We start from the raw sequence: 27385 nt of genomic DNA, 5'->3' as shown, positions 1-27385 counted from the left end.
AACAGCTCGGGGCCACCAACATGTGCTTGTTGTACTGGACTATGCAACCCGATACCCGGAAGCTGTTCCCTTGCGCAACACAATTTCCAAGACAATAGCTAAGGAGCTAGTACAAATTTTTGCCTGGGTTGGGCTACCCAAGGAGATATTGACTGATCAAGAGACACCTTTCATGTCCAAGTTGATGAAAGATGTCTGTTCATTGCTCCATGTACAAGCCCTACGGACCTTGGAACATAGTTGAGCATGTACTGAAGATGAGAGATCGGATAGCCCGAGTTATGCCCATTGTACAGGAACACTTGGAGAGAGCACAGGAGACCCAACAAACCCATTATAACCACCAAGCGAAGCTTCAATGGTTCCAACCAGGGGATCGGGTGATGGTACTGGTGCCCACAGCAGAAAGTAAACTGTGGCCCAGTGGCAGGGACCCTACAAAGTGATCAAAGCAGTGGGAGAGAGGAACTATAAGGTGTGGCAGCCAGGCCGCTGGAAATTGGAGCAAATTTACCACATCAATCTTCTAAAACCTTGGCACGATCGAGAGACATGCTTAGTCATGCAGGAGACCCTTCCCCAGGAGGATAACTTACACGAGCAAGTGAGGATATCATCCGACTTGACGCTGATCCAAAAGATCGAGGCAGCCGACATGATTAATCGCAACCGAGATGTGTTCTCTACAAAACCAGGGCGGACGACTGAGATCTATCACCATATCCGCATGATCCCCGGATCCAAGGTAACATTGAGACCCTACCAAATCCCAGCAGCCAAGAGAGGAAATCAAGGCCGAAGTAAAGAAAATGTTAGAATTAGGGGTTACTGAAGAATCTTACAGTCAGTGGTCCAGTCCAATTGTTCTACAGCCTAAACCGGATGGTACCATGAGATTCTGCAATGACTTTTGCCAACTGAATGAAATATCCCAGTTTGATGCATACCCCCTACCACGCATCGATGAACTGGTTGACTGACTGGGTAGTGCCCGATTCTTGACTACACTGGATCTGACAAAAGGGTACTGGCAGATTCCTCTGATCAAAGAATCTAAAGAAAATACAGCATTCTTCACCCCGGATGGACTATTCCAGTACACCATCTTCCCTTTTGGGCTACATGGGGCCCCAGCCACATTCCAGCGCTTCATGGATAAGCTGCTGCGCCCCCATACTAGTTATGCAGCTGCATACCTAGATAATGTCATCATCCATATGCCAGACTAGAGAACCCACTTGGAGAAAGTTGAGGCAGTACTGCGCACCTTAAGGCGGGCTGGCCTCACTGCTAATCCCACTAAATGCACCATAGGTCTAGCAGAGGCTAGGTACTTGGGATATATTGTGGGAAGGGGCATAGTGAAGCCCCAAACGAATAAGCTAGATGCAATTCAAAACTGGCCCCGGCTGACCCGAAAGAAGCAGGTCCGTGCGTTCCTAGGCGTGGTAGACTACTACCGACGGTTTATTCCCCACTTCGCCTCTAGGGCAAGTCCCCTAACGGATCTGGTGAAGGCCCGAGGTCCAGACATGGTAAAGTGGACCGACGCGGCAGAGGGGGCATTTACAGACCTTCGGACGGCCCTCTGTAATGACCTCATACTCATAGCCCTGGACTTTAACAGGGAATTTGTTTTAGAAACAGATTCTTCCGAGGTGGGGTTGGGAGCAGTTCTGTCGCAAATGGTGGGAGAAGAGGAACACCCAATCCTCTACCTAAGTAGAAAGCTTCTCCCAAGAGAATAGAAATATGCAGCAGTCGAGAGAGAATGCCTTGCTGTCAAATGGGCTATGGAGACACAGCGTTATTACCTCTTAGGCCGGTGATTTACGCTTGTGACAGACCATGCACCCCTCCAGTGGATACAGTGGAATAAGGAAAAGAATGCAAGGGTCACCAGATGGTTCTTATCCCTCCAACCATTCCAGTTCCGCATACGGCACAGGGCTGGATGCCACTATGGCAAAACTGATGGTCTGTCACGAGCATACTGTCTGGTGTCCCAAGTTGCCCAACTCTATGTTGTTGAGCAGAGGGGGGGATATGTGACAGGGCAAGGCCAGATGGCTATGGAAGAGTAGTGGGAGATAGATATATTAGCTCAAGGCTAAACAAATCCCTGGTACCTGGATAAGTGAAATGGCAGCTGCTCCAGGTCAATTAAGACACCTGGGGCCAATTAAGAACTTTCCAGAAGGCAGGGAGAAGGCTAGGTTGATAGGGACACCTGAAGCCAATCAGGGGCTGTCTGGAATTAGTTAAAAGCTTCCCAGTTAGTCAGGTGGGCATGTATGTCAGGAGCAGGTCAGTTCTGCCAAGTGATTCTCAACTCATTTTTTCCCCCTTTCTTCTTCCCATCAAAAGCCTGGCTCTAAGAAACAAGATTCCATATTGAACAATAAACAATAAATTGAAAAGTTTGTTTTTTTATTTCAGTTGGGAATTTGTGGATCACTCAGTTCCCCCCCCCAAAAAAAATTAAAAAGACCATACACATTTAAGTTCAGTGAATAGGTAAACATACATTATAGGATTATAGGATTTCTAATTCTGCAACTCTTTTAATAAACAACTTGAAATATCAGTTAAAATTCATATGGCTCCTTTTGCATTCACTTTTACATGATGTGAGAAACATTAATATACTTCTATAATAAAATGAATAATTGATGGCAGCCCATGCAGAAGCCCGTTATGGATTTGTGATAACCTGAAATTAATTTGTAGAGATGAACTAGTGTCCAAGTACTCATTATCCACAGCCCTGACTATCTTAAGCAGGATTCTTCAGACTGGCCTTATGCAACTAGGAGCAGCTTCTGAGTGCTTGCTTGACGATGAGCAATTCAGGAAGTGAATAGTAATTAATTTTTTGTCAGAGCTGCTTCCAACAGCTTTTTCCAACTTCTTATTTTAACAAGTAGTCTTCTGCTAATATGCGTACACCTTTCCAGGCAGAATAATGTACATCTATTGATGAAGATGTAGATTGAATTTGTTGGAAAGATCTTGTTCTACTCTGGGCTCGTTAGAAATGATGGAAGCAATCTATAAGCTTACAAAGGGAGCAAGTGCATGTTGCTGCTCTTTCTGGATGGTGTTACTATAGTGATTTCATAGGACTCTTGCCTTTTTTAATATTCCCAAAAGATTATATTTTTTCATGAGACTACTTTTGCTCCAACTGGGTGATGGAGAGATGACAGAACATTTTATACCCCTAGCATTTTTAAGATCATCCTTCCACTAGTTTGAAGTGGAAACTATATATATCAACTCTTATCTTGTATTTGGTCAAAATAATATTTTCTTTCAAAATTCTATTGACTCTGGAGTTCTAAGGACAGCTTAGAAATTACTGGTTTCGGAGTAGCAGCCGTGTTAGTCTGTATTCACAAAAAGAAAAGGTGTACTTGTGGCACCTTAGAGACTAACAAATTTATTTGAGCATAAGCTTTCATGAGCTACAGCTCACTTCATCGGATTAATGCATCCAATGAAGTGAGCTGTAGCTCATGAAAGCTTATGCTCAAATAAATTTGTTAGTCTCTAAGGTGCCACAAGTACTTCTTTTCTTTTTAGAAATTATTGTACATTTTTCTTACCCTCTTGACTCTGTTTCATTTTTTTTCTCCTTCTCCACTTTTTTTTAGCAAGATGTCATGATGCCTGAAATGTGGCAGCACCAGACCAACACTCTCAGGTCTACTGAGTTTTTAGTTTTTCCTGCACAATTATAGTGCTGTATTTTGTTGTTTGTAACTTTCAACCATATTATGCAGTTCACTGTACACTGTCATGTCTGTAAGAGAGATTCATGGGGAACTTAGTTTGAAAGCAGCTGCAAACTGTTCTACTAGGGAGCAAGGGGGTCTCAAAGAATTTTAAAACATCAGTTTTATACCTTACTAGCATAATATTAGTATAATATTACAATAAGTTGAAATATAGCAAAGAAAGACTGAGTGACATGCGTTATGACTGATGCTGATTCAGTGGAAGAGTTTAAAATCATGATTATACTCCCTTTTGATGTGTTCATTTATTTAATCCAAATGGGAGTTGTATGCACATACTAAATATGCAATGGGTCCTATGTAAGAATCCATCTGGGCATTTAAAGTCAACATTCAAGAAAAATTAGTACATCCCTGATATCTGAGATACCATAGTCATTACTACTTCTAAGGCCAAATCCTAAAGTCCTTACTAATTTGTTTTTATTAAATCTTGACTACGATGAAAATCCCAATGATTTCATTCAGAAGTTTAAATTATTGATTTTAATTCTAACTAATCTGTTCTTTATGTTGTGTACTGAATGTACTATATAGGTAGCATTGCCTGTGTATAGAACTATCCAGGTCTCTGAGATTTTTATTAAGTGGCATTTCAGGTAAATGTTGTTCACAGTATGACCTTTTTCAAAACTGTAATGATTGCCTTGCATGTTTCCTACAATACCGACCTGCTGAAGTGAAGAAACAGATTGACAGAGCCGGAAGAGTACCCAGAAGTTACCTACTACAGGACAGGCCCAACAAAGAAAATAACAGAACACCACTAGCCATCACCTTCAGCCCCCAACTAAAACCTCTCCAACACATCATCAAGGATCTACAACCTATCCTGAAGGATGACCCATCACTCTCTCAGATCTTGGGAGACAGGCCATTCCTTGCTTACAGACAGCCCCCCAACCTGAAGCAAATACTCACCAACAACCACATACCAAAAACACTAACCCAGGAACCTATCCTTGCAACAAAGCCCGTTGCCATCTCTGTCCACATATCTATTCAGGGGACACCATGATAGGACCTAATCACATAAGCCACACTATCAGAGGCTCGTTCATCTGCACATCTACCAATGTGATATATGCCATCATGTGCCAGCAATGCCCCTCTGTCATGTACATTGGCCTAAATGGACATAAATCAGATGTCAAGAATTATAACATTCAAAAACCAGTCAGAGAACACTTCAATCTCTCTGGTCACTCGATTACAGACCTAAAAGTAGCAATTCTTCAACAAAAAAACTTCAAAAACAGACTCCAACGAGAGACTGCTGAATTGGAATTAATTTGAAAATTGGACACCATTAATTTAGGCTTGAATTAAGACTGGGACTGAATGTGTCATTACACAAAGTAAAACTATTGCCCCTTGTTTATTTCCCCCGCTACTGCTCCTCACATGTTCTTGTCAACTGCTGGAAGTGGCTCACCTTGATTATCACTACAAAAGGTTTTCTTTCTCTCCTGCTGGTAATAGCTCACCTTACCTGATCACTCTTGTTACAGTGTGTATGGTAAAACCCATTATTTCATGTTCTCTGTGTATATAAATTTCCCCACTGTATTTTCCACTGAATGCATCTGATGAAGTGAGCTGTAGCTCACGAAAGCTTATGCTCAAATAAATTTGTTAGTCTCTAAAGTGCCACAAGTACTCCTTTTCTTTTTGTTTCCATCTGTTACTTGGTGGCACTAGGTAAAGCAAAGTTACCAGACTGAAGGCTTGTGTGCAGTGCTGCTATTGAAAAGCACTCAACTCATTTGAATACTGGTCCCTGTATCTGTGGTAAGGCAAGTGTGTCACTTCTCATTTTGCTTTAGATGTCTGTTGCTTGTCACTGATTTCACATAATTGAAAAATAAACATTTTTAAAAGACAAAATATGTGAGAAGGAACACAGCAAATGTTAGGTGCAACCAAGAATTTAATGTCATTTAATGAATTATTATCTTGAAACTACCTGAAGGACATCAGTCTACATTTACATCTGAGCACCCTGGTGCTCATTTTATAAGTCTTCTCAGCTTCAAATCTGTACTTTCTTTCCATTTCTATCATTTAAAGCAGTTAACTTGCATAGAGCACATGGATGCTTTACAGATTAAGTGCCAGTGAGCAAATGAAATGGAGGATGCCCTCAGGTAGGATTTCTCATGGTGCTTAGGATATTGCCTTGACCAGTGAGAGGAGTAGTTGTGGACAGAACTGGGTCAGAAATGATTTTCCCATCCTGTGAGCATTTTTGACGTATTAAAAAAAATATATCATTCCTGCATTAGGACAAAACTGAGACTTTTTGAGTACTGTTACGAAAAACGTGAGAGACCAGCCCCAGCATAGCCACTAGCTCAGTGGTTACAGCACTTGCCTGGGTTATGTGACACAGGTTCAATTCCCTTTTCTGCCTGGTTCAGATGGACTTGAACCTGGGTCTCCCACAACTTGGTGAAGGTCCTAACCACAAGGCTCCAGGATCACTCTCTCATTTTGATCTAATGAATATTTAATTATTTATACAAAGTTGAACAGATCCGGGAAGAGATTGAAAGACACCCACCCCAGAATAGCCAATAGCATGGTGGTTCGGGCATTGACCTAGGAGGTGTGAAACCTCCTATACTAGGCCTGGGCACTTGCCTGGGCTAGGCACTCCCTGTGGGGCATAGCCCTGGAGCAAGTGCAGCTCATAGGAGCTGTCCCTTTTCCTTCCGTCCACTGATCTTTGGAGCCGTAGCCTTACCCTCTGGCCAAGTGCAGTGAGAAGTTGTTAGAGCCAAAGGAAAATCTTTCTCCTAAAGTCTGGAGACGCGGAGGACAGCTGCTGAACCCTGCCATTGAGGGGACTCTGGGAGCAGTGGGGCTGTGTGAATGGCAGAGCCTGCAAGTGTGTGGGGCTGCTAGAGTCCGCCAATGGGTAGCAGGTGCACCAGGGAATTGCAAAGGAGAAAGGGGATGACAGGAGTGGAGGGGTGAGAGAACAGGTTCTTAGAGAGTGCTGGGGACAATAGGAGGGTAGTGAGCGGGGGTTGCAGAGAAGATACACAAGGGAATCAGGAAGTGTGGGGGAAGGCCATTGGGAAAAGGGGGAATTGGTATCGGGTGCACTGGGTAAGCAGGGAGTGGAAGAGTTGAGCATATTGTGGAGAATAGGCACACAGGGAAACAGGGAAGGCTCTGGCCAGTAGGAGAGAGGGATGTCGTGAGTCTCACCAGTGATTTTTCTGCTGCAAGTTGGAGCTAGTGCTGTGAGGAGCTCTACAGCTTTCTTCTTCCCGTTTTTCCTTAACCTAGAATTGGCCTGTGTGATTGTCTTCCTGCCTCCTCTATACTTTAAATTAAGGGAGTAATATATGGTTTTTCTCCCTTGCCTCAAGTCCAGGGAGAAGATCCGGGGCAGCCTGTTTGGATCAGTTGCAAAGTAACTTAGCTGGCATGGGGGGAACAGGGCTGAGATGGAGTGATGAAAGTTGCAGCTGAGCATACCGTTTTTTTAACAAAGCCCTCAAAATGTTTACCTTACTATGTAACCTGTTGTAGTAACTGAGATGGAAACAACAAACCACACAGTCTTGTTAGCATCACCTTTTTCTCTCCCTTCTCCTCTTCTTTAGTCTGTCTATGGCCCTCTCATGTTGCGTTTAGATTGTAAGGGGTCATGTCATTATTTCTGATTTGGTGGCCCCAGCACCAATTTGGTACTGAAAATATAACAATCATAAAAATACGACTGACAGAATAACATGGAGACTGCCACGATAACTCCATAATGATCCCATACCAAATTTCTCCTCTCGGTTTACAGACTTTCTGCCTTCTTCTCCAGTCCCCCATTTCGCCATTCAAAGCACTAGCCTAGTTTCTGAGTAGTCATGAGTATTTGACTTCTTTAGGTCTCAACTGTATCCCAGAATGTCATCTATTTCCTTCCTTTTGAAGGATTTATGTAGATGTATCTTATTGAAGTTAAACAAACTGGCACCCACTTGAATAAAGAAATGACAGAAGAAAATAGAAAGGTAGAAGGTGAAGGAGATAAGAAATGCTTTTCTGGGTTGTGTAGAGTTTCAAATTTTGTCTTTATCTAGAGCATGGATGCATTCAAGAGTGGTGCAGTAGTCCAAGATGAAATTAGAGGCATGGCTTCACTTGCATGTTATACCGCAATAAAGCCTCCTAGTGCACTCTACCTTACTCCCTGTACACACTGGCAAGGCACGTAGAGCACTCTAACTCCCTGACTGGAGCGCTCCTGGTACTTCACTTCCACGAGAGGATTAACAGCTGATGTGTATTGGGTGAGAGGCTGCAGCTCCAGTGTAAACGAGGAGTTATGTTACAGCGCTCTGATTGACCTCCAGAAACATCCCATAATCCCATTAACTCTCTTGTCTTTGTTGTGAATTCAGGAGGAATGTGGAAGTGGCCCTTTCAGAACTCTGTTTCGGCATGCTGGCTGCTTATCTGGTCCAAGAAAAAAACAAACAGCTAATGATTGCTTTGAGTGAGTGAGAGAGAGGCGGGGGAAGGAGGGGGGTCTGAACTTACAAGACAGCATGCTGACACACTCTCGAGCACCTCAAAACCCCACTTTCTCTCTCCCCACATATAGACAACACACTCCACCCCATCTCCTCCCCATTTGAAAAGCATGTTGCAGCCACTTGAACGCAGCCCATAAGGCACTGCTCCCAATACAGCTGCAAGTGCTGCAAATGTGGCCAAACCAGTGAGCTTTCAGCTCTCAGTGTGGATAGACTGGAGCGCTTTCCCTACTGTGCTCTCTGAAGGCTGGTTTAACCCAAAGCGCTCTACAGCTACAAGTGTAGACAAGCCCTAGGAGGATACATATAGTCATGTGATTGATAAAATTCTAGTAATGCCCATGCTTTTATTGAGCATAAAGCAAAATGGGAAAATGCATATTTGAAACAGAAGAATAGAAGAAACTATCAAACAAATAATGACACTAGCAAAAATTTGGCTACAGAGTTTGGCCTCTTTATATTGCTATTTTCCAGTCAGACAAAATTAGTGGGATATCAAGGGTAGCTGTGCATATATTGAGAGATAGCCAAAACTCAGGAAACAGAACAAATGATGAGAATGTTTGTGGGGAGTTAAATCACCTAGTGAAATAGAACTTTTATATTTTTCCTTTCAAAATCTACTTGCTTTTGAAAAGCATCTTCGGTTAAAGTATCTGAAATAAAAGACTCATTGTAGTAGCTGGTGATTGTGATATTTAAAGTAATGACAGTTCCAAGGAGTTGTTCTTTTTAGTTAGCAATAGGCCCAAGTTACAATGTTTGGTTCAGTAGCTGAACTTCCTTTAAGGTTGGTGGGGGAAGGAGGAGTTAGAGGTGAACTTTGTTTTTCTCTCTCATTGATGTAAAAGGGTAATGGTATAAAGCAAGATTTAATAAAGAAGCATTACTGTAATTTCTAAAGATACATGTCAGTTGCAGAGAAATTAATAAAAGTATATATAGCCTAAGTAAAAAGAAAAGGAGTACTTGTGGCACCTTAGAGACTAACAAATTTATTAGATTAAATTTCTAATAAATTTGTTAGTCTCTAAGGTGCCACAAGTACTCCTTTTCTTTTTGCGAATACAGACTAACACGGCTGCTACTCTATAGCCTAAGTAGTGTTCTGTATGACTTTGATTATCATTTTTAAAAAATGCCTATTATAATTCCTATGCACCCTGTGTATTCTTTATAACAGAAACATGTCCATCCAAAATTACTTTGGATCAATAGCCACAAACCCAACCACAAAGGAAATCTTCTCCTTCAGTCTGCTAAGATCTTAATCAACCCCTTGAGAAAAAAGCCTGATAAAAGAGAGAGCCTTAGCAAGATGCCTAGATGGTCACCAAACCCAGATTGAAGTTTGGAAGCCAAATATTCCAGCATTTAGAAATTGAACTGAAACAGGCTATAAACAAAGCAGACACAGCTGATTTTTTTTAAAGTAATCAGAGGAATGCAAAAGTTAATCAGAAAAACTTCTGAATCACAAGTACATTACTGCAGTTTATACTGGTGTTAAGTATTGAAACCAAAAGACTTATACTGATGTAAAACTTGAATAACACTGTTCTAGTGAACAAAGAGAGTTTTAAAAATCAATTTCACTTCTAACTACCTAGAGTCTTATTAGTAACAGGTAAATACAATTTGTCTATTCAGAGCATAATAATTTTAGTCTGACAACATCCATTTAATTTTCAACTATTGTAAATATTTCAATTATGAGCTCATTTTTCTTTAGTATTTTTCCTAACACAAAAGCATTTTGTTGAACAGCCAAATTACTCAATGCTTGTGGTAGCAATTTTGTTTTGTTTACCCAAAGTAATTATTCCTTTTAAGAAACTTTTCTTTTCATTAATCTCCAAATTCTTATATGTTTGTTTATTAAGATTATGTGAACTGCCGTTCTAGTATTTGAACTTTTGCAAAAAAGATTTTCCAGAATGCCTACAAACAAATGATGTATTGTAATTAATTTGTATGTAGTATGGGTAGGAGTGGTGGTGGATAAACTTAATCATAAATCTTTGCTTCAGGATCTTTCCAGATGTGATCTGGGAGACTTTTGTGTTGACTATAAGTTGTTTGGGGTAAGGGACCATTTTTCAAGATGTTTATACAGAACCTAGCACAATGAGGCTATAGTCATGATTGGAACCTCTGGGAGCAACTGTAATAAAAAAAATTGAAGTTGAACAGCTAAATCATAGTTACCATAAATAAAAATACCTAAAGAATGTGCTACAGAATCTAGGATTAACAAATTAGTCGTACAAAATAAAAACTTAAAAGTTCAGAATTCAGCTCTGTTTCTTGTGTGATAAAAATATTGATTCAAAAACTAGATGTGTCCTTGCATGTATAATTAAAAACAGTAGGATATCTATAAGGACAATTTACGCTGTACATTGACTGCTCTGTGTTTTGGTAATTCTCTTTATGATAGCTTTTCCATAGTGATACTTCTAACAAATATAGTGAGTGCTTAATCTATGCCTATGGCTATTTACTCCTCTAAGGGCAAGTCTACCCAGTGGGGTTGTGCACACTACAGCAGTGTGATTTCAAAATAGTCCTAAACTGTTGAATGTTAATTGGTCCATGTAGACCCTTCAGGTCCACACTAAAAGCTGCCTAGTGCAGTTTAACATAGTACTGTTTAAACATCACTACATCTGAGTGCGTTAGGGAACTTTCACTGAGCAGCAGCATAGACTAATTAACGAGCAGCACATTACGAGTGCACCTTTGTAGTGCACATCACCATACTCTTTAGAAAAGCCCTATGTGTCTTATCTAACTGAATGTGCCTTTTTCTGGTTGTCCAATACAAAAAAGAATACTTGCTTCTTTACAGGACCATGTGCCACTAAGTAATTGTTATTAACATTATGGGAGAAATCACTATCTTTGTCTGAACAGGTGCAGTCCAAGCATTTTAGCCAGTGCATGTATGACTAGAGAATACAGCAACTCTGATGTACCATTTGGGAACTGTGGGCTCATTCACTCTCCTCACATGAGTAATATTCAGAAACTTCAGTCAAACTGCTGTTTGGGCACCCAAGAACTGTAGTTCTCTCTGTCTTCCTGATTCCTTTATCTCAATCTTCTTTACTACCAACTACATTGTAGAGCAGACTGTTTCTTTTCTTTTTTCAGTAATTCAGAATCAGTGAAGTGCTCAAAGTGGGGATCCTTGAGTAGATAGCAGATCAGCACACACTTTCTGTCTAATTCTTTTATAGCATATTGCCTATTGGAGTAGTTCGGAGAACTTTTTTTCTTCTTTACGTATGCCGTCACTTGTTTCTCCTAAATAATGTTGATCCTCCATGATCTAGTGACATTAACTTTATATACTTTGCAGTTTTTTCAGAAATCTCCCACGGTTGCAGCACCAGTGGCATTGCAATGATAGAGCAAGAGTGGAGATTTCCTGAAAATTCTGAGTATAGACACAGCCTTTTCAGAAATGGCCCACAACTCCATCTTTATCTTGGTTATAGATGGCTATTCATATACTAACAAGACGAGCCTGTGAGTAGGCTCCTGAACAGAAGGAGTTTCTCTTCTAAAATAAAGATTATGGCCAAGTTGGAACTGACTGTGACAGCTAGAGCAACTTCCTGCAATATTTTTGGTAAACTAGTACTGTATTACGTGTATGAATGCTTTATGTATCATTGTGGGCTAGGGATTGTATGTATGCCACAGAGGGAGGGCTACCATAGCTCCTCCAAGGAAGTAAAAACAGTAGGGGAAGATCAAGATAAATCACTCAGATTGTAACACCTCCAGAAACATACCACAAAACATCCAAAAGATACTATAAGTAGAACTACTGGTCCTTCAGTTTAAACTCTATCTGAAGGAGGCCATTGGTTTAGCTATCCCAATCCTTCCAAGATATTTGCAATTTTTCCATTAGGAAATTATGGGGACATGGGGTGGACCTACTGTATTTCAAGATCAGTGGAGATTATTTGCTAGTGCAGAACATTAATTTACAGCATTCTGTTTCTGTGGTTCATCCTGTAAATTTACTCAGATCTTTAAAAGCAATTCTATTTGACTATGTTCTGTGAAAATAATATAGACCATTTCTAACTTCTATGAGGAAGTTAAATTGAATTGCACTTGAATAGCTTGTTAAATAAAGAATATCAATATATCTGTTTCAGATGGGAACTTTTATGTATGTTCAAGTGTATTGTATTCATTTTTAATGGATCCACAGTCTCCTGGACAGTGTCCAAAATCTACATGAGATATCGTATTTACAGTTGACAGTTATAGGTCACATGAAGGCAGAGAAAACTATTGACCAGACAGCTGTGGAGTCTCATATGAGTTGTTTAGTCCACCAATTACATGAAATTTTGTGTTCATGAAACATGAACATAAGGTACACTTTTGATAAGACATTTGATGTGCAAGGCTTTAACTTCCTTGAATGGTTTCTCCTAAATCAGGGGATATTAAAGCTTGGGTCCAGTAGATGTTTGTAACTGACCCAACTTTACTTTAGAAATACCAATACACTGATACATCCACTCGTCTGAGTAGAGAATGAAGTTAGCTCATCAAATTCAAATTTTTGGGGCTACTTTCATTCAGTATTCAGATTTCAGGACCAAGTATTCAGTCAGTTACACCAGTACAATCACTATAATTGTAACTGAGATCAGAATTTAGCCTCAAGAGTCTTCAGCTGGTTTATTGTGCCTAAGCATTTCAGGGAATCTTTTCAAATGGTACATGGTAATATTAAAATTCCATTGTGCTGTCCTACCTAGGTGAATTAACTGGATTAATGATGAAATTTCACCCCCAATACTTTATCTGTCTTTCTGGGTTGAAGACAGACTCTGACATAATTTAGAAATGTGTGTGTGATAGGTGTGAGGAGATGATATTTTATCTAGCAGAAGTTACCCACACAAATGCTTCAGTGCTAATAGATAAAGTACCTAGTTAAAAGTTATCTAGTTGCCTAATTAACAAGTATATTTCCTCCTCTTACCCCACATATATATTTTGGAGGCTTACTATGATAGCAGGGTAATAATATAGATGACATGCATAGATAGACGGAAGGGTCATTGGTCACCACACATATCTCTTTACCATCAGATTTGGTACCATCAATACCATCAATATTCTGTAAATTATCAGCTCTTGATATCAGAATGTCAGTGTTTTCATCTGCCACTAAAAATGCCCCTTACTTAGGCAATTCAAAATATCTGGGCTCTTTTATATTTGTTTATTTTCAGCTTAGAGATCTAATTCTTCCCTCTACTGCACATGTGTGTTTCACTGGATTCAATGAAAGAGATGTGAGTATGCATCTGGAGGAACAATTGGCTCAGTAATTCTTTAAAATAGTACTTCACACCACTTTCCTTTCTCCTCTCGATGTATTATTCAGACATAGTACTTACTGATATACTGGTTTTCCCTTTTCTTTTGATCTTCTCAGGGAAAGAATGTTCTAAGAAGGTTGTGAGAGCCTTGCACCTTTTTTGATTTTGGGTTTGATCCTGCACACAGTAAGGCTCTCATTGACTTCAGTGCTCAGGATCAAGTCTTTATTTCTATAGATGACCTTAACTCACATTTTTATTGTACCACAATTCTTATTTATTTTATGTATCACAATTTTTTAAAAATATTTTTCCATATATTTTTATTTTCCTATTGCTTCTTAGTACCTATGAGTTTATTTACATTTTCAGGCTTTGGTACATACCTTAGTTTAGATTTAGAGTTGGGTTATTGTGAGCCTCATACCATCTTATTTTAAAAGTGTGGGATTCTTTCTCTTTTTCATTTTGTGCCACATGTGACCAGTAAGCACAAGTCAATGGCCTTCTTTTTAAAAACAAATCTCTGAAGTGTAATACTTCAAAACATACTATTGTATGATACATAAGCTTAAAATACAGTGCACTGTTACTCCTTTTATGAAGGTCATTAGAAAATATGCTGCCATTTTCTAAATTCAAATTAAAATCTGCAAAACTATTTCCTGTACTCTTTTTAAATATATTGAGGCCATTCAATAACAAATGAATTCCAGATCAAGACTATGGGTGAAATTCTCACCCTGTTGAAGTTAATGAGAGTATTGTTTCATTTTATGGTTAGTAGTATAAAGCAAACAGTTGGTAAAAGGTCTTTCCCAGCAAACTAATAATGCAGTCTTCCATTAGGAGAGAAAGCTTGTTTGTTTAATTCCATGTATGAATGTTACGTCTGGCATATAATGGATATCAGATATGCATTATATATATTATTTTCCTTTGTTCTGAAGAAGCTATTTAGTTGGCCTTTTACTTTCAGGTATCAGTCAATTACATTACTAAAATCAAATCCCAAGCAAAGTTTCACTTCAGTCTCCACTTGCACAGCAGTATGATGCTCTATACATTGTTAAGTCTCCACACATACTGCAATAATTCAGAACAATTGCCAGTCTCTGATCCTTATTTTCTAATTCAGAAAGCAGAAATAATAATGATTTATAGATTTTGGCTTCACACTACAACAATTCTATCCCTTTATGGGAGGGAGTCTCATAATTTTATAATGTGTGTGCACGACCTCGTCCATAAAGTAGTCTCAGATCCTGACAAATGTTACTTTATTTGAGATTAGTGGTTATATAAGGAATTTGGATTTACATGAACTTGTAACAGTTAATATCTAATGCCCACCCATAGTAATAATTTCTTGGCATGTTAGGTAAAATTTTCATAAGCACCAAAGTGACTTAGGAGCCTAAATCCAATGACACCAAACCTTCAAAGTTACTTAGGCACTTATGAAAATTATACACATTAAAACCAATCTGGCTAGTGAGTTCTTCCCATATATGTTGAATACCAATGGAATGTAGAGATATATTAGAATTATCACACATTAAAGACCACATGCATACTTAAGTTTTACCCCCAAATCGGTGTAACACAATGCAGCAAAAGGATCTGTCACACCAATGCTAATTTCCATGGTTAAATGCTCTCTATTACATGTTTGGTCTCCAAAATGAAAATGCAGCTGCTTTCATTGCATTTACTTCAGATAACTTAACTTTATATTTGGAACTTCCTCATTCACTGGAACAACACCAATTTCCCATTTTAAAAATTTGCCGAGATTTGATGTGATATTACCATATGCATTTAATGCTGTCCTATTTTGAAATGCTTTTGGAGCATCTTTTGAAGTTCACTTTTTTTAAGGAAAAGGAAGCAACATTGTTCGTAGTGGGGGTGAGGAGATCAATATTTGGACAATGGAACTGACCAACTGGTTGGGAGAAATATTGTGTTTGTGAGTCTCCAGGTTGAAAAGAAAAATAAAGCTATAGAAAATACTAGGGAATAACTTTTATTAGATCAGAGATCAGAGGGACTCATCATGCTGGGTAATTTAAAAAACAAATATAAAGGGGTTTTTCCCATTAATATGGGCAAAATATATAGATAAGTTGGAAGTATTTTGTACCTTTTAACGTCTCAGGAAAAAAAAGCTGGATGGTGCGCATTCAATGATATCAAGGACATCCTCCAAGGAAAGATCAGCAAAACAACTCGTGCAAATCTTTTTAACACGACTATGCTTCTAGCGATGTTATATGGCAGCGAAACATGGTCGCTGACAAAGATTGAAAAACATCAACTGTCTGTCACACAGAGAATGATGGAATGAATATTTTGGGGCATTTCGCTCCGTGATCACATCCCCAACGAAATAATTAGGCAGCAGTCTGGAGTGCGAGATGTTGTTGTTGAAAGCAGGCTCAGCAAAATGCGGTAGGTGGCCCAACTCAGAGACAACAGATGGACCGCAGCTATATCCGAGTGGTATCTGCGAGAACAGAAACGTCCACGCGGTCAGCCTCCAAAAAGGTGGGATAATTTCCTAACAAGGAGATATGGACAAGCATGGCGAAGGATGGCCAGAGCGAGAGAAGATTGGAAGACGTGTTATGATTGGCTCAGTCTCAACTGATGAAGGACCGACAGTCTACGCAGTATAGCAAAATCAATTTAAAGAATGGCATTCAGGGCAAAGGTTGCTTGGGAAAAAAACAAACAAACTAGCAGATCCCTTTGTGGGACTGTACCTAGGGCATTTCTTCACAACCCTTTCCCTGTCCCTGCAGAAACCCCTCTGTAGGGGCTCCCTATGGCTCCATATGTGCAGTTGGGAAGGGGGCAGACTCATATGGGAGACAGTGAGGCCAAGTGATTGTGTTATCTCCATGTGTCATTACCCTAACCTGTGGTAAATCTCCACCTAAATTAGTGTAGTTCTCTTCTGAAAAGTAGCTGTCTACAATGGCTTAATGGATAACCATGATTATTTTTTCTTAACATTAACTAATTAACCTGTGTTTAGTTTATGAAAAAAATTCCTAATTGCCAACCCTATGAACTAAGCCTGGAGTCTCAGAGTCAGGCTGGCTGGGTTTTTTTCCTTCTAATGCATCATCACCAGTAATAAAATACTTTAGGCCAAACTGTGTTTTCATTTTCCCATTGCCTTTGTGTTACTCCCTCGGTGACACCTGTATATACCAATTGCCTTCAGGGGGTTGGCAGAGATACAGTTCATTGGTCTTGATATTAAAACTCAGAAAACTAATTGTATTGATGCACAGGAAAGGAAAGAACCCATGTCTTAGCTGTCTTAGTTCTATAGGACTAACAAGACGATTGTAAAAAATAATAACGTATTTTAATCGTTTAAGTCAGCATGAGAGTGAATGCACTCAGGGAGCATATATGTTGTGTAAGAAGTTCTCAATTTTCATAGTAGAACCTAAATTTTATGCTATCTAAGGCAGAATTACCTTTGACACTCCTCTTTTTTCTCTCACTATGAGACCACTGGGGATATTGGCTGACAGCAGAGTCTAGCATGGATCTGGAGAGGGACTGGGAAAGAGTTACAATAGAGCAGAAAGCCAGGAGAGAGTTTGGAATAACTACCACTTTGGGAACTAAATGTCTTGCTCATTCTGGGAGTGAAAAGCAAACCTTAAAAGAATATCACAAAAAAAAACCTGCAGGGGGAACCTGATTGAGTTTTCAGACCCGTGAACTGGGTTGTTACAATACGGAGAGGTATTTTCTTGTGTTTAATATTATTGATGTTATGAGACAATGAATATTTTATATTCTACATTATTGACCTACCAGGTATTGACCTACCAGAGGAGGTAATCACTGGCAGTTCTGTTTTTGTATGGGGTATTTTTCCTATCAGCCTTCTTGATACAGTTGTTTGTGGGTTTTTAAATAGCTATATAGTAAACCATTCCAGTGATATGAAGTATTGCGGTAGATTTTTTTTAAAGAAGACTTGTAAGAGTTGGCATGATTTAGTGTGAAAATACATCTTTTAAGAAGAGTAAATTATGCAAAGTTATTGGTTGCTGCTGATTGCAATTCATTTAGTGTATAATGACAAATGGATGTATACCTAGTCATGATAATCAGATTAAATTGATTTAATCTCAGGCTGAACTATGTTTCACATTAGTTATGGATAATTACAGTCAGAAAGGCCATGTTCTCACCATTCATTTACATAATATGAGATGCAAAAGGATGCTTGTATGGATTAATTACATTTTGTTTAATTGTATTGAAACTACTTAGAATCTGTACCTTTGCATGTGGTGTAAAACAGATAATTAATTCCTAGAAAATGGCTAATTTTCTAATGCAACCAGTTTATCTGTATTGCTACTTTTAGGAATACCAGATTTGATGTTGTACTGTAAATGCACACTGTATTCCATTTTTTCCCCCACATCACTGATATTCAGTTTGAAGCCTACTTGACATATTAGGCTGCTACTCTTCCTTTCTGTGGGATTATAGCTGCCATTTATCAGGTTATTTTCTGTGTGAGGAAAAGCATTCACCCCTTCCACTGCTCTTTGCAGTCCTTGTAAAGAGTAAAAGTGGGCTCTCATGCTCACTACTTGACATAAGTATCTAAACATTCAGCATAGGTAGTAGTGGAGCAGAAAAACAAAGGCCTTGTTCTATAGACAACAGAGGAATATTGTTATTTTATGACATGATTACCCTAGAGATACCATAGTAAAACCTGCACCAAAACCTTTCAGTCTTGCAGTCCTTTTGTTATACCAATAAAATAAAAACCAGAAGGATCTTGTAAAAGGGAATAAGGCAAAATGCCACATTTATTGTGAATACAGAAAAAATCATAGTAAGCACTTAATTATAGCTATAACATTCCGTTCAATTTCATATTTATTCATGCATTCATTAATACACACACAGGTTCTGCAAAGTTGTTATCATAGTTACCAGACTTAGAGTTGCTCGTGCCAAGCCATTGGCTAGGTGACCTGGTCACAAGGCGGGGGCAGGGCCTTGTCATATGTCATCTGATGCTCCTGGAAGTTGGTTTGCAGAATCAGAACCCCGAAATTCTCAGTTTCTAGAGTCCATTTTTATAGGAATTTATTCCTATGCCAGTCTATGGAAATTGCTTCATCATGCTGTTGCTGAATCAATCAGCAGATGGCACATTCCTGATGGCTCCATGCTGCCAGATGTTATCTTCTTCTTTGGTTCTCCCATCCTTGGGGCTGTTGGGTGGATTCCAGTCTGCCCTCTGGGGATCCTCTGGTTGATTCCACTTGATGCCTTCTTCGGCCAATCGACATTGGATTCTTAGGCTGGCACCTTCCTGATCATTCATTTATTATCCACACCAAACGTCCATCCACATACATCCTCTATCTCTATTTTAATCACAATAGTTAACAAAGCGAGATAAATACAACAAAAGGTCAGGGAGTCTCTGTGTGCTGTTTCTTTTGTTACAAAGTATCATTTTGAGTCTCTCTGTGTGTGTTCACCTATGCAAATTGGTGAGGATTTTTATCAAGCCTTCCTCAGGAAAGTGGGTGTAGGGCTTGGATGGGTATTTTGGGGGGAAGATGTCTCCAAGTGGGCTCTTTCCCTGTTCTTTGTTTAACACGATTGGTGGCGGCAGCATAGGGTTCTAGGACACGGCAAAGTTTGTACCTTGAGGAAGTTTTAACCTAAGCTAGTAAGAATAAGCTTAGGGGGTCTTTCATGCAAAGAAGCCCTTGAGGAATTCCACCATGATTTCAACAATTTCCATCCCACCATCAACTTCAGCCTGGACCAGTCCACACAAGAGATCCACTTCCTGGACACTACGGTGCTAATAAGCGATGGTCCATAAACACCACCCTATACCGGAAACCTACTGACCGCTATGCTTACCTGCATGCCTCCAGCTTTCATCCAGACCACACCACATGATCCATTGTCCACAGCCAAGCTCTACGATACAACCACCTTTGCTCCAATCCCTCAGACAGAGACAAAGACCTATTAGATCTCCATCAAGCGTTCTTACAACTACAGTACCCATCTGCTGAAGTGAAGAAACAGATTGACAGAGCCAGAAGAGTACCCAGAAGTTTAACCACACACCACACAACAAAAACACTAACCCAGGAACCTATCCTTGCAACAAAGCCCGTTGCCAACTGTGTCCACATATCTATTCAGGGGACACCATCATAGGGCCTAATCACATCAGCCACACTATCAGAGGCTCGTTCACCTGCGCATCTACCAATGTGATATATGCCATCATGTGCCAGCAATGCCCCTCTGTCATGTACATTGGCCAAACTGGACAGTTTCTACATAAAAGAATAAATGGACACAAATTCGATGTCAAGAATTTTAACATTTTAAAACCAGTTGGAGAACACTTCAATCTCTTTGGTCACTCGATTACAGACCTAAAAGTTGCAATTCTTCAACAAAAAAACTTCAAAAACAGACTCCAAAGAGAGACTGCTGAATTGGAATTAATTTTCAAACTGGATACAATTAACTTAGGCTGGAATAAAGACTGGGAGTGGATGTGTCATTATACAAAGTAAAACTATTGCCCCTTGTTTATTTCCCCTCCTACTGTTCTTGTAAAGTGCTGGGAATGGCCCGGCTTGATTATCACTACAAAAGGTTCCCCCCACCCCTGCTCTCCTGCTGGTAATAGCTCACCTTTCCTGGTCACTCTTGTTACAGTCTGTATGGTAATACCCATTGTTTCATGTTCTCTGTGTATATAAAATCTCCCCACAATATTTTCCACTGTATGCATTCGATGAAGTGAGCTGTAGCTCACAAAAGTTTATGCTCTAATAAATTTGTTAGTCTCTAAGGTGCCACGAGTACTCCTTTTTTTTTCGTGTGAGTAGTTGTTGTTACAAAGTATTGCTTTGAGCACAGACTCTGTCTTAGGATGTACTAACACAATTAGCAGTTTGCAAGTTTCACACAGAGAGGGAGAGAAACAGTAAAAACAAGAGACCAAAAACCAAGAGACGTCTTAATTTACCCTGCAATTTAAACTATGGGGAATCAAACTCATTTGTGATTTTAATACAGATCTTCTTTATATGATCCAACATAACACTTTTCTGCTCTGTTTAGCACTTTTGTCTAATTTGCCAACGTATTAGTAAAATTGTTTTGGAGGCCTGATTTTGTAAATGCTTTGTCTGGTCAATGGGGGCACTCACATATGTGGAGTAGAGATATTATTTTCAAGGTTGGACATTATGTATTCACTAGAGAAGCAAATGGGAGAGAAGGGGACAGATGATAGAATATAAAACAGTGGCGAATAAGGAAGAGAAAATCAGAGCAGGATAATTGGGACAGAGTATATGAGCAGTAAGGAAGACAGAAGAGAAGTGGGGGGAAGAGAGGAGCAAATGAGGAGGAGAGACCAGAGAAATGGGCTGGTCTGAGAAAGAAGCAAAGAGAGAACAAGGGGAAGGAAGTGGCTATCCTAATCTGGTTAAGGTGGTTATATTTTTAATAGGAAGATAAGTGAGAGAAGGGGAAAGAAATAATGAGAATAGAGTCTTTTGATTTTTTTTAAATAGTGAATTCCTTTCTTTCTTGAAATATTCAGATGTCAATACTTTTAAGAACAAACATTCCTCTTCATCCCTCAATTTGGTTCACAGCTGCCATTTAAAATGAAGTTCTCACCCACAAAAGTAAAGTTAGCTCCTCCAAAATTGGGCTATCAAGTTGAAAGTTAGTGTTAAAATCTTCTACTGAGCCTCAGAGTTTAAAAAAAAGAGAGAGGAGCCACAATTGCAATTGACTGAGGGTTGGCTTAAATGCAGAATCTTTAAGTAAAGTAAGTGCATACAACAAATAATTAATGGGAGAAATAGAGTATTTTCAAGCTTCTTGAACTTATAGTGAGAACAGTAGTGGAATTTAAAGTTATTGCTAATTGATCTTATCGTTACAATTTACTTAACAAAAGAACTGCAGACTATCTGCAGTATATTGTCATTAACTCTTCTTATGCAATGGTATGTCATTGTTTCTTCATCAGCCAGAGATTACATTTCCTAATTTTCTAAACACTGGTATTCTAAAGTCTGCCTCTTTCAGAAACCTTACACATCCTATTTGGCTGTAGGGCAGGTTTGGTATTCTCCCAATAGGACATTACATTATAACTGGGTTCTCATTCCTTATACAAAGTATGCAAACAACCTTTAAAGAATCAGAAGATACTGACTTGATAAAATCAGGGGATTTAAAGTAAAACAATGCCCCATTTGTAGTAACCCTTACAGAGTAACCTACGCTGTGGATTGTAGAACTATGCTTTCTCATGTCACAATTCTCACATGCAAATCACAGACAATTCTTCCTTCTATGGTATGTAACAATTTATATGAGATTCATGGGGTCCAATTTCTATTTTCAAAGAAAGCCTGCAGGCCAGGTGTTATATATTATCCTAGTTGTCAGATTACATGTAAATTCATAGCTTCTTTTTTTTTTTCCTTTTCTCTAGGGCACATTGATCAGGATGGCCCCTTTGGATCTTGTGAAAATAAATACTGTGGTCTAGGTAGGCACTGTGTTGTTAACAGAGAGATTGGCCAAGCTGAATGTGCATGCATGGAACACTGCAAATCTCACTACAAGCCTGTGTGTGGTTCTGATGGAGAATTCTATAAAAACCATTGTGAAGTGCACAGGGCTGCCTGCTTGAAAAAGCAAAAGGTTACCATCGTTCACAATGAAGACTGCTTCTTCAAAGGTAAGTGGTTGGACAAAGTCTGGAATACTCTTATCAGGTACATATTTTGAAGCAATTCAATTAAAGCACCAGTGAGACTGCACAGAGTGTATTGTGAAGAAGTGATGCAAAAAGTTGATTTGACAAGCATCTCACTCTAGAGATTTCTAGCAGCTGTTTTTTCATTTTACTCAATATCCTCTGAAAACAGTTTGTATAAACCTGGGTATGTCAAAGTGGGGCTCTGGGACCAATATACCCAAAGAGCTATACAAATGTAACTGATGACCACGTTCATCATTAACATGGGGTGGTAGTCCCAACATGCAATATAAATTTATGCCAGTGACACAAAAATTCAATCAAAAACTTCCATGGGGTTCCATGTGGGTGCGGGGGTCCCCCTGCGCAGAGCTGCTTGTAAATTGAAGGCCACACCAAACGCTGAGAGACAGCAGTTGGCAGCAGCTACATCTATCATATTAAAGATGAGAGCTGTCACAGCCTCTTCCATTTTATGAAACAGAGTGCAGCTCTGAAGCTCCTAGAACACCACCAGTACAGTCCTTGATTAAACAATATTTGTATCCACCAATGTAAATGATGGAAATATTTTAATGTATTTTTCTGAATTCTGCATTGTATCTTTTTCTTGTTTAAATCAGAGAAAAGCAGATGGCTTTTCAAGAAAAGTTGCTTTTTCAAGTGACAAGAATCAGAGGAGTAGCTGTGTTAGTCTGTATCCACAAAAACAACAAGAGTCTGGTGGCACCTTAAAAACTAACAGATTTATTTGGGCATAAGCTTTTGTGGGTAAAAACCTCACTTATTCAGATGCATGGAGTGAAAATTACAGCTGCAGGCATAAATATACTGACACATGAAGAGAAGGGAGTTACCTTACAAGTTTCCCTGTCAACACTGGGTCTTCACTTGTAAGGTGTGTCATGTGTCACTATATTAATACCTGCATCTGTAACTGCATCTGTAACTTTTACTCCATGTATCTGAAGAAGTATATTTTTTTACCCACAAAAGCTTATGCCCAAATAAATCTGTTAGTCTTTAACGTGGCACCGGACTCCTTGCTCTTTTTGTGGATACAGACTAACACAGCTACCCCTCTGGACTCCTCATTGTTTTTTTCAAGTGAGGCACTCTTAATGGTCTGACTAGGTTGAATGAATTTGTGGTTTTTTTGCGACTAACATTATTTATTAACATTTTTGTGATAAGTAATGTTTATAAATACCTGTGAATGGCTTAGTGGTCCAACAATGAATCTGAAAATAACCACTACATGAAGATGTCCACTAAAAACTCAGAAAAGATAGTTCAATTTCACATAAAACAATACAATTAGGCAACATCTATCAAATGTAAATAAAATAATAATTGTAAGTCATAGAATTTAAGAGAGGCTCCAGGATTTTTAAGGGAAAGTGTGTATGTATTTGAAATAAGAGAATTACTTTCATTATGGTGTAAATTTATGCAAATACTATGTGTTAAAATTTTCACTCCTGTGTTTTCCACTAACTTTACAGTTTAGAAAGATGTATTAAATAACTGAAATTGCCCCTAAAATTTTAGCTTCTTTCTGGTAATAAGCATGTAATGGCTAAAATGAGTATAGCACACTGCATCATGTACAATATAAAAAAGCTGCTCTACATCATGTTTTTTATCTTCCTGGGGAAAATATTGCTTTCTAAAATTTTTTAAAAAAGGAGATTTTGATCTCTTGAAGTTATGGGCCAATTATCCATGCTTTGTCACTGCCAGATGAATTATTCCTATGCGCCCTCCATGTGGTATCCTTGAAGATCACTTAGAAGTTTCAGCTAGTTTAGGCAATCAGTTCAGTCATTGCAATGGTGTCTCTCATATGCAGAATATTATACCAACGGTCTATTTTAGAAGGTTTACTGGGAGCACTAGACAAATGCTGTCAGAAGTTTTACTGCACTTTTGTTGGCTAAGCTCCACAAGATTGGAGTGAACACTGGATCAAACTCTGACTTCATTGAGGTTGCACAGGTGATATTGGTGGCAGAGTTTGACAAACATTTTTTTTCTGTTACCTGTTTTTGTTAATTACATTGGGGCATATCATGTTGTTCATTTTTTTTTAATTTAAGTAGGGACTTTTGTACATGAATGGCATAATATGACCCCAGGATATTAAACGGTTGCATTGCAGTTCAAGAACAGTTGAAACTGGAGACACAGCTCTTTAAATTAATTTAAACGGTGGCCTGTTTTGTTTTCTGAATTTGTTTTTAAAATTATTGAACCGTTTCCTGCTCTGCAGCCCACCACCACACAGTACAGTCACTTTCTAGTGCCTCTGTTACCACCATTATGACAGGAAGCAGGGTTCGGGAAGCTGTTATACAGCAGCCAATTCAGAGAGAGAATGTAGAAAGGAAGGTCTTGTAAGGAGAATGCATCATTTCTGAAAGGCTGAAGTTATGTGCGCTGGATTCCCACCCACCTTTCACCATACTTTTGTGGAACAAGAGCGAGAAAGGGATTTTTTCCACCTCCCACACAAATTGAATGTAGTAGTTCTGCTTCTCTGACCATATCATCTTACAGAATTCCCAGGATGTGCTCAGTAGGGCAGTGTCCTTGAATCAGTCAGTAGACAAAACCTTAAGAGCTAAGGAAATTTTCTTAGGGTTGCATGGATGGACAAAAACTAACAGTCAGAACCTGAATAGATGGTGTCTTTAGAGAAGAAGAATTCCATAACCATCAATTGCTCTTAGCTGGCCTGTGAGGCAGGTCCTCTGCAGTGGATCCTCATGCACAAAGGATCTGGTCTTAATCTACCACTGATTATAAATCATATTTAATTATTTTGAAACTAAATGCAGAAAACAGCTAAGCACTTCTGTGTTATCACAGGTAGGGTTTACTCATAGAAATTTATTATTTTTTTTAGTAAGAAATAACATTTTTAACTGTTTCCATTCAAGATCCAATACATCATCATCTATTATCACTGACACCATAGATGCATTTTGAATGATGCCTTAATATAAATATTTCAATTTCTGTGTCATGCCTAGTCATTCAGTTTTCAGACTAGGCAGACATTTACTTTGTCATTTTTCTATAACTTTACAACTGATCTAATCCATACAGTTCTTTCTAACAAGCATAATTTCTTCCAACCCTGACACAGGGTCAGTTTGTGAGAAAACATAATTTACTTGCTTGAGGTTTAAATTTAAAGCTTCAGACAGAAACTGAATATAAATCCTAAAACAAAATAATTGAGAATGACCCCTTTTATAAGAAAAACCTCTACATGGAAAACCACTTGCCATTCACTGACTAGAGAATGAAAATCACAGCAGCAAATGCTCTGCGCACCTCAATTAGCATCACAAACAATAACAGCTTAGCAGCTATAATTGTTAAAATAATACAATGTATATTTGAATAATTTTCAAATTGATCTTCAAGAACTTCAGAGCTCTGGCTTAGTGATGTGGAAATTGCCCTTTGAACAGAGGTGTGTGTTATATGTGAGGTTGAGGGAGTGACATATTAGACAAAAAAAAAACCCCAACAACAAATCTCCCCCTACCCCACAACCCTTTCGGTTTATTTTTAGAAACTTCCATTGAAATCACCGAGAACTGCTTGTCTTGTCTGAGGTCAGTATGTTGTCCTGTAGACAGAAGGAATAACATTCTGTACTAATACCAGAAATACCTTTGAAATATATATGTAAAGACCGTGAGCTTTTGAGGAGATGTAGTCAGTCCCTCTGCTTATGTTATGATGCAGTGCAGATCTTCAGATATCCACATCTTTCTTGTTTATAATATATATTATTTGTCTCTAAAGCAGTTAGACAATTTTTTTCATTGGCCCCAGTGGCAAGCTGTCAGTCTGTGTGGCTATGTTAAGTGAACTGACAGCAGCAGAATCAACAGATCAGTTGTTCTCCCCTCTCCAGTTTCTTTGATAAAGAATGTTCTGATATGGCCATGGGAAGACTCATTGGACCACTGTCCTCTGCCATCTTCCCTTCCGACCACAAATGAAACCTTATGTGTCTCCTGGGCATTGGACTGCACTAGCATGAAGTAGCAATCAGAGGAGAAGGGTTTTGTTAGATGTTGATCTGTATGCCTTCTGAGGTTTGGGGACAAATGTACTCTGCTGGGAAGCTAACCTCTATATGAAACACCCAGAAAGTAGGATCATATTCCTCATCAGTATGAGCCAGAGTTATTCAGCTGCATAGTCAGGTATCCCCAGTCATTGAATGCAATGTACAGCTACCACTGTCAGAGATGTGATCAAGCTTTTACCATATGTGGATGTTTAAAACTGCTATTGATATCAAGCCTAAAATATGCTGAACAATTAGGAGAATGTTTGAAAGACTGGTCTATGCTCCGCAGAGCTTTACATTCTAAGGACATACCAAGAAGTGATTACAGTCAGTAGGAGAATAAGGAGATGGGAGGACAAGTGTTTATATAAATTAGATCATAGGGTTAGCTTGATTTGTTTTGCATACTTCATGGTGATTATATATGATAACATTTTAGTTTGCAGTTTCTGGACAATTACTTTAAGCTTTTTTGAAGATAAGAGAGAAAAAAAGATGATTGAGGGTAGGAAGAGAAGGAAGGAAAAGAGAGGTTGATGGTGGCCATGGAGAACTGGCTTAGATTAGGGAAAGGGTGTTATGCCTGATGAACTGAAGTGGACAGTATAAGACAAAATGAGAAGCTGAAAATCATCTTTCTGATGTCAGCAGGCTGAGCTTGTGAGCTCTGCCGTGCTCCTGCTGCCTGTTTGGCTGGTTGGCTGGCTGAAAGGACTTTTTGGATGTAGAGACCACATACAAGC

At 39.0% G+C, this 27385-nt stretch overlaps 1 protein-coding gene across 2 annotated transcripts in view; it reads left to right on the top strand.

The window, feature by feature from the left end:
- Positions 1-27385, top strand: part of FSTL5 (follistatin like 5) — a 560774-nt gene that overhangs the window by 155313 nt on the left and 378076 nt on the right. For both annotated transcript variants that reach the window (XM_038400977.2, XM_038400978.2), the window contains exon 4: positions 22277-22525. In XM_038400977.2, the coding sequence (XP_038256905.1) occupies positions 22277-22525 (249 nt within the window). The remainder of the gene's footprint in view (positions 1-22276; positions 22526-27385) is intronic.

The sequence above is a fragment of the Dermochelys coriacea genome, chromosome 4 (genome assembly GCF_009764565.3).
Source record: "Dermochelys coriacea isolate rDerCor1 chromosome 4, rDerCor1.pri.v4, whole genome shotgun sequence".
NCBI lineage: Eukaryota > Metazoa > Chordata > Testudines > Dermochelyidae > Dermochelys > Dermochelys coriacea.
Note: the sequence above shows the minus strand (reverse complement) of the source record. Positions and strands in the feature narration are given on the sequence as shown.